The sequence below is a fragment of the Stegodyphus dumicola genome, chromosome 5, assembly GCF_044657685.1.
Source record: "Stegodyphus dumicola isolate Sdum_Otavi_A_Nest chromosome 5, ASM4465768v1".
Classification (NCBI taxonomy): Eukaryota; Metazoa; Arthropoda; class Arachnida; order Araneae; family Eresidae; genus Stegodyphus; species Stegodyphus dumicola.
In genome coordinates, this window is record NC_140772.1 from 106,807,882 (window position 1) to 106,815,108 (window position 7,227).

At 35.6% G+C, this 7,227-nt stretch overlaps 2 protein-coding genes across 2 annotated transcripts; one reads left to right on the plus strand and one right to left on the minus strand.

Annotated features, from left to right (window-relative positions):
* Positions 1–1,309: 1,309 nt before the first annotated feature.
* Positions 1,310–1,879, plus strand: LOC146997194 (uncharacterized protein F54H12.2-like). The gene has a single exon (XM_085817829.1). The coding sequence runs from the start codon at positions 1,310–1,312 to the stop codon at positions 1,877–1,879; it is 570 nt and encodes a 189-aa protein (XP_085673955.1).
* Positions 1,880–5,134: 3,255 nt separating this feature from the next.
* Positions 5,135–7,020, minus strand: LOC146997195 (uncharacterized). The gene is made up of 2 exons (XM_085816348.1): positions 5,655–7,020; positions 5,135–5,541 (listed from the first exon to the last, which is right to left on the minus strand). Exons 1-2 carry the CDS (start codon positions 5,800–5,802, stop codon positions 5,252–5,254), a joined length of 438 nt encoding a protein of 145 aa, XP_085672474.1. The 5' UTR covers positions 5,803–7,020; the 3' UTR covers positions 5,135–5,251.
* Positions 7,021–7,227: the final 207 nt, after the last annotated feature.

The following is a 7,227-nucleotide window of genomic DNA, read 5'->3' on the forward strand; positions in this document are numbered from 1 at the left end:
TTTGGATTTGATTTGGGTGATGGAAAATTGGAAGGTCGAAGAGTGCCTCCAGGATGTTATGAAACGATACCAGATTAATTAAAAGCCATGAAAATACCTTCCCATAAAAATAAGATTGAATTCAGTTATCATCCTGTCACGAAAAAAGTGACCATTAAGACCGACGAAAACTGCAAAGTCATTCTTCACGAAGGATTAGCTGAGGTTCTAGGGTTCGAGCCGGGTGTTTACAAAGGATTGGAACAAAGTCCTTTTGTAGCCGATCCCAAAGTATCTTTTCCTGTCATGTATGTGTATTGCGATTTCGTAGAGCCTCAAATTGTGGAAGATGTACAAGCCCCGTTGTTAAAAATTGTCACCGTAGAAGGAAATGACGAAGACATCATAAACGCTCATTACCCCCGGCCCTTTTACTTGCCAGTTATCCGTCAGCATTTTCAGACTATACATATTGACATAAGACTTCACTCTGGAGATTTAGTACCATTCGAAAGAGGCAAAGTATTTCTTCTGTTGCATTTTCGTCTGAGACAAATTCTATAAAAGAAGCCTTCATCTTCAAACTGATTTCATTTGGATTGTGTATGCAAGATTAGAAGCATCAAATATGCGGGTGCCTTACACATGTTGCACGAAAAAATTTGAAGATTATTATTTAGCTCAAACTGGAAATGGATTACCTTACTATCAAGGAACCATTTTACAGAAAGGTTATGGTATTGGTGGATTTTTTGCAAAGCCGTTTCGCAGTGCTATGCCGTTTTTGATGAGTGGAGCCAAAACAGTTGGAAAAGAAGCTTTGCGGACTGGAACACAAATTGCAAATGACGTATTGTCGGGAGAAAATTTTAAAGTCTTCCTCAAAACCAGATCTAAAGAAGCTGGCAAAAAATTAGCGAGGAAAGCAGTTCAGAAAGCAGACGAGATGATTGGTCACGGAAGGTTTAAAAGGAAGCGCAAAACCCCCAAATACTTCATTTCGTCTAAAGCCAGGAAGGTGCAACAACGTGATATTTTTGATTCGTAATGGCTTTTCTGTTAAAAGATTCTCCAGAATGTGCAAAATCCGAATTGGATTTATTTTCGTTACCACCCACACAAACAGTTATCGAAAAAGGTCAGTGGGTTGAATTTCATCCATTAGCCAATGTATCGGAAGAAAGTCCTGTCGAGTTCAATGTTTCTGGAAGCGGAGACGACTACCTAGACTTATCACAGACACTACGTCAAAGTGAAAATTTTAAAAAATGATGGCAAGCCAATCACTGCTGAAAGTAAAGTGGGACCTGTCAATCTCTTTTTACATTCTATGTTTTCTCAAGTGGATATTAGCTTAAATGAAAGACTCGTTTCCACCAGTAATAACACGTATCCTTACAGAGCCATGATAGAAAAATTACTGAATCATGGTTTTGATACGAAAACGTCTCAACTGTCATCAGAATTGTTTTTCAAAGATACAGCAGGACGTATGAATGTTTTTGATACTCAAGACACTCAGCCGAATGAAGGATTCAACCAACGAGCAGAATTGTTTAAACTGAGTACCTCTGTCGATATGATTGGCCGATTGCACTTGGATATGTTTCATCAGGAAAGACTTTTGCTGAATATGGTGGATATGAAAATTAAACTCATACGCAGCAAACCAGAATTTTGTTTATTGGGTGAAGGGGAATTTAAAGTTTTACTCGAACAAGCTTTTTTGTTTGTAACAAAAGTGAGAGTCAGTCCGGGTGTTGTGCTAGAACATTCCAAAAGCCTAGAAAAATCGACAGCCAAATATCCCATTAATAGAGTGCTTTGCAAAGCCTATTCCATTCCAACGGGAAATAATGAGTTTTATTCAAGACAATATTTTCATAGGTCAAATGCCTAATCGTATTGTGGTGGCATGCGTCGATAGTGATGCCTTTAACGGAAACTATAAAAAGTCTCCTTTTGAATTCAAGCATTATAATATGAACTTTATCGGCGTTTATGTGGACGGTCAACCGGTGCCTCATAGTCCTCTTCAGCCTAATTTTGACAAAAATCCTTTCATACGAGCTTATCAGAATTTATTTATGTATGCAGACGACAGAGGACTCAGAATTTTCAAAAGGATATTCCTTATTTCGCTTCGACCTGTCACCTGACCTTTGTGATGGCTCTCATTTAAATCTAGTTCGACACAGCAACTTAAGATTAGAAATAAAATTTGGGACTCCCTTACAACAAACTGTTTCATTATTAGTGTACGCTGAATTTGAAAAATTGATAGAAATCAATAAAGCTCGAAATATTCTATACGACTTTGGAAAAAGATGAATTCATCACAGATTCATCAAATCTTATCTCGAGATTCTATTTCTTTGAGATATTATGCGGGTGTTTTTCCTTGTGACAAAATACCTGTGATTCAAAGTTTTCCCTGTGCATTGGTGCTCAATACGGATAAACATGATGAAAAAGGAACTCATTGGCTAGCTGTATACATTGCAGACTAACAGACTTTGGAATTTTTTTACTCTTATGGACTCCCCCCTGAAGTATATGGAAAAGATATCACATCCTTTGTCAAGAAATATCGTCATGTTTGCTGGAACAAGATTTCGCTTCAGAGTTTAACTTCTAATGTATGTGGACATTATTGTATTTATTTTATTATCAAACGATGTCAAGGACTTTGTATGGAACTCATTGTATCAGCCTTAGCTGGAAAGAATCACGATTTCCAAATATTTCAATTTGTCAAAAAAAGATATGTTGTAAACATGATTTTTAAAAAATAAAGTTACTTTAATTTGTAAAAATGTCTCTTGTGTTTCTTGTTTCTACACTTATTTAAACAAAATTAATAAAATGTCTTATGCAAAAGGATTTTTCGGTAAAGTATAAAAGTCAGTGTTTTCTTAACATGCTGTCATTTCCAAAAATGGAACTACTCAAGTTCGTACATCCTTCTACTTGTCTTCTGAGCGAACCTACTGGTTCGGGAAAAACGGTTTTTGTGAAGAAATTGATAGATCATAAAATGTTCCATCCCATGCCGACCAATATTATTTATTGCTACGGAAGTTATCAACTTCTTTTTAATTCCATGAAAAATGTAAATTTTGAAGAAGGATTACCATCTAACCTGCAGACTCTCCAAAATGCTTTAATTATCATAGACGATTTAATGTCTGAATTAGCAAGTGATACTCGCTTAAGCAAACTTTTTACAAAAGGAAGTCATCACCGAAACCTTTCAGTCGTTTTTATAACACAAAATCTTTTTCACCAAGGCAAGGAGATGAGAAATATTCATTTAAATTCCCATTACCTTGTCCTATACAAAAATCCTAGAGATAAAAGTCAAATCATGCATTTAGCTAGACAAATGTTCCCCGGAAAAGTAAAGGCCTTTCAAGAAATTTTTCAGGATGCTACTTCAGCCCCTTTCAGTTACTTGCTGATTGATTTACGACCTGAAACAAGCGAAACGCTCCGCCTTCGCACGGGTATCTTTCCTGGGGATAAATACTATGTCTACCAGCCCCGATAGTTCATTTCAGTTTGAGACATCGAATGGCTAACATGTCTTCTCCCATCGTGATTTCGAAGGTTTTCAGTGGATGCCTCATTGTTACATTGTTAAAGAATTAGCTTTTTACTCCGTGCATGAAGGATATCACAGTTGCTGGGCATTTTTACCCCCTCAGCCTTGGAAAACATTATCAAGATCTCAGCAAAAGTGTTTTGCTTGGGCCACAAGAAATTGTCATCTTGTGAATTGGAATGAGGGTGTTTTACCTTATACTCATCTTCGTATTATTTTGCATTATTTGTCATCTAGTCACTCTGTCATATACGTGAAAGGATTAGAAAAGAAATTATTTTTAGAAAATTTATTCTGTAGAGACATCATAAATCTAGACTGTCCTAAGATAGAGAATTTAAAAAAGAAACATTCTTTAACCTGTTCGATTCATGCAAAAGGATTTAATTGCTGTGCTTTAACCAAAGCGGCTGCATTTGCTACCTATATAAAAGAAAGTGTGCAAGAAAAAAGAGCTCATTTGTCATCAGCATGTCTCATCTGAAGGATGTGGATTATCTAAAACTGTTAGGAAAAAGTCGAATAAAAGCAGCTGTACTGAAAAAGTGTCCGAATTATCTCATTAAATCTGTTTGTGAATGTGTTTTAAATCTTCTAAAAGGAAACGTACCCATCACCAAACGCGTCAAAAATCGACTCGTCCCTTTTAAAAGAACTTTGAAGAAATTAGCGGACAAAAAAGTACCTCTTTTTAAGAAAAGACGTCTTTTGGTTCAAAAAGGTGACGGTTTTCTATCTTTCCTGATTCCTGCAACAGTCAGTGTCTTATCCTCTCTTCTCCATGGAACACAGTAAGAAATTTGTCCTGCTGCCTCTGGATCGTATGCACCAGTTTGAAGATGAACATTTGAGTGATTTAGATACCCAAATTGAAAACATCTTAAAAAAGAAAATGGATGATGAAGAAAATTCCAAATTGTACATACAAGTTCTGCAAAAGTATGTTACGTTTCCTCATGTGAATGCGTCTGAAAAACAACCGCCTGAACAATTTTCTGAGACAGATGAAGAAAAGGAAATTATGCAGACTGTTCCTGTGAAACAGAAAAAAACGGCACTGAAAATAATAATTTCTTAAAAGAACATCAGATTTCCTGGACACACAATAAAGAAATGATTCTGGACGGTCATGTGTTTTCTGGGTCCAACATTGTTCAACCGATAAACTTTCTGTTGAGAAATAGAACTGAAAGACCTACTGCCTTTGTTAAGTTTAAAAATGTACTCAATGTGAATAATTTTCCTCAAGGCTTTGTGAAAAACAAACATTTAATGAATGTAAAAACTATGTATGCTAGACCTAAAAGAAAATCCTCTTCGAAACTATGGCTGAAATTGTAATGAAATGCTCATAATAAAAGTTTATTTCATAATAAAGTTAATAATTATTTGTGTTATGTTTTCTTTGATAAAGTTAATATATAAAATCATTTTTCCTAATTAAACCAATATATACATAATCATAACCCTTATTTTCTAAAAATATTTAAAAAAAACTTACCTTTTATGAAATCCTTTTCAAAAAAAGAACAACACCATAATTTTCAAACTTCTGTTTAATTTTTTTTCCTAAATAAGTTTTTACACGCAAATGCATGATATTGTGCATATGACCTTTTTACATACAAACTTTTTTGTACATACCATACATTTTTACAAAAGTTATTTTCAAAAGCCAAATGGTAAGGTGGTAAAGTCTGATTGAATCACTCTTTTGTCCAACACAACTTTGTACATTTTTGTTTGGGGTTTATTCACAACTTTTCTTCTTTTTGGTTCTGGGATGATTTTGGAGGGGTTGTGAAGAGTTATGACATCCTTTTGGTCCAGACTACATACCAGACTTTTGATGGCTTCAAAATTTAAGAGCTGGGAGTTTCGGAAGTTCAAAGAAAATCCTCTGATTTTGCAACAAGTTTTCCCAGTGGCCGTCTGGTACGCATAGTTTTTCGGACCTCCTGAAAAAAAAAAATAATAAATAAAACATGGTGAGAAAAAGACATAACAGAAAAAATATGCATTAAACATTTTTTGGTACATATTAAATAAGGAACTTTTTAAAGGTCCTTACCTGACATGAAGGTTTTGATAATATCTCCATCCAATTCGTCTGTAAATTCCCCTGAGAAGTTACCCAAGGGAGGATCATTGCGACCGTTGGTAGCGTAGATGATGGAATCTGTGTCGTGATACAGGACGTCTCGACCCAGCTTCTCCATTTCACTGTACAGCTTGAGGCGAGCCCGAGCTGTCGTAAACGTCGCTAGAAAAATGTTAGTCGATGCATCCTGCGGCGCAAACTCCTTGGTAGACTCCCATTGTATTGCAGCCACCTCAGGCGTGAGCAGAAAGACATCTTTGATCTGAAAAGTATAGAAGAGTCATGAGTTCACAGCTCAAAATACATGAACAATAGGTCGAAGTTTATAAATGAATAAAATTGATTAGAAAACTTACTCTTTTGGTAGGATCAGCCATCATCTTATTAAAGTCCGGCACCGTATGTACATAGGTAAGCTGTCCTTTGTTGACGTTCATACCTCATCTGAAAAACAAAAAGCTTACTGAAAAGTCTCGCTAGACTCCCATCCCAGAGATAGCGAGTTCGAATCTTAGCCGTGGAGTTATTTTTAAAATTCATTAAAAATGGATTAAAATATAACGGAGTCAATTAAAACTAATTAAAAATAATGACGGATTAAATAATTAAAAAGGATGATTCATAATTAAATAATGAAACATAATGAATAAAAAATATTAAAATAATAAAGGAAAAAATTGGTAAATAAGAAAATAATAAAGTTGACGTCATGTGGTTTAGGCGACCATTGCCACAAGCATAAAAAATAGTGTCATTGCTACAAAAAATAAAAACTTTGAAACATAAAATCGTTGCCACAGAATCAAAACGAAACTTTGACGATGTCATTTCATCACGTGATACAAGATTGCGCTGGTGTCGTCACTTCCGGAGTAATTCAAAATGGCGGAGGCCACGCCCCCTTTTCTGTGACGTCACTTCCGCCGCCCGGTTACCTCCGCTTACTACTGGCCCCCTCAGTCCCATCCTGGCTGATATCTACATGCATTATTATGAATCAAAATTGTTTGAATCTTTAAACTTCCCGGTATGGTTCCGCTACACAGACGATACTTTTACCCTATTTGAAGGTAATAAAGATGATTTAAATAAAGTTCTTTCAACAATGAATTTTATTGAGCCTGCTATTCAGCTCACTTTTAAACTTGAGACTTGCAATTCTCTTCCGTTTCTCGACATTCTGGTCACACGTAACACATCCAACTTCAGTACAACGGTTTACCGTAAACCTTCATCGGTTTGCCTTCCACCACACTTTAAATCATGTCATCCGACTAAACAAAAGTTAGCTTCATTTTATTCCTATGTTTTCCGTGCTCTTCAAGTTTGCTCCTCCAAACTAGTCCTTGATGAAGAACTAAATGATTTAAAAGCAATAGCTGTTGACAAGGGCTTTTCACCCGACATTATTAATCAAGCAGTTAAAAAATTCTCATCTCAACACACTAAAAGGCACACTCTTGTTTTAGGAGATTATAAAAATTGTGTTGTCATTTCCTTCTTTCCATCAATTAGCTATAAAGTTGCGCATATTTTGCAGAAA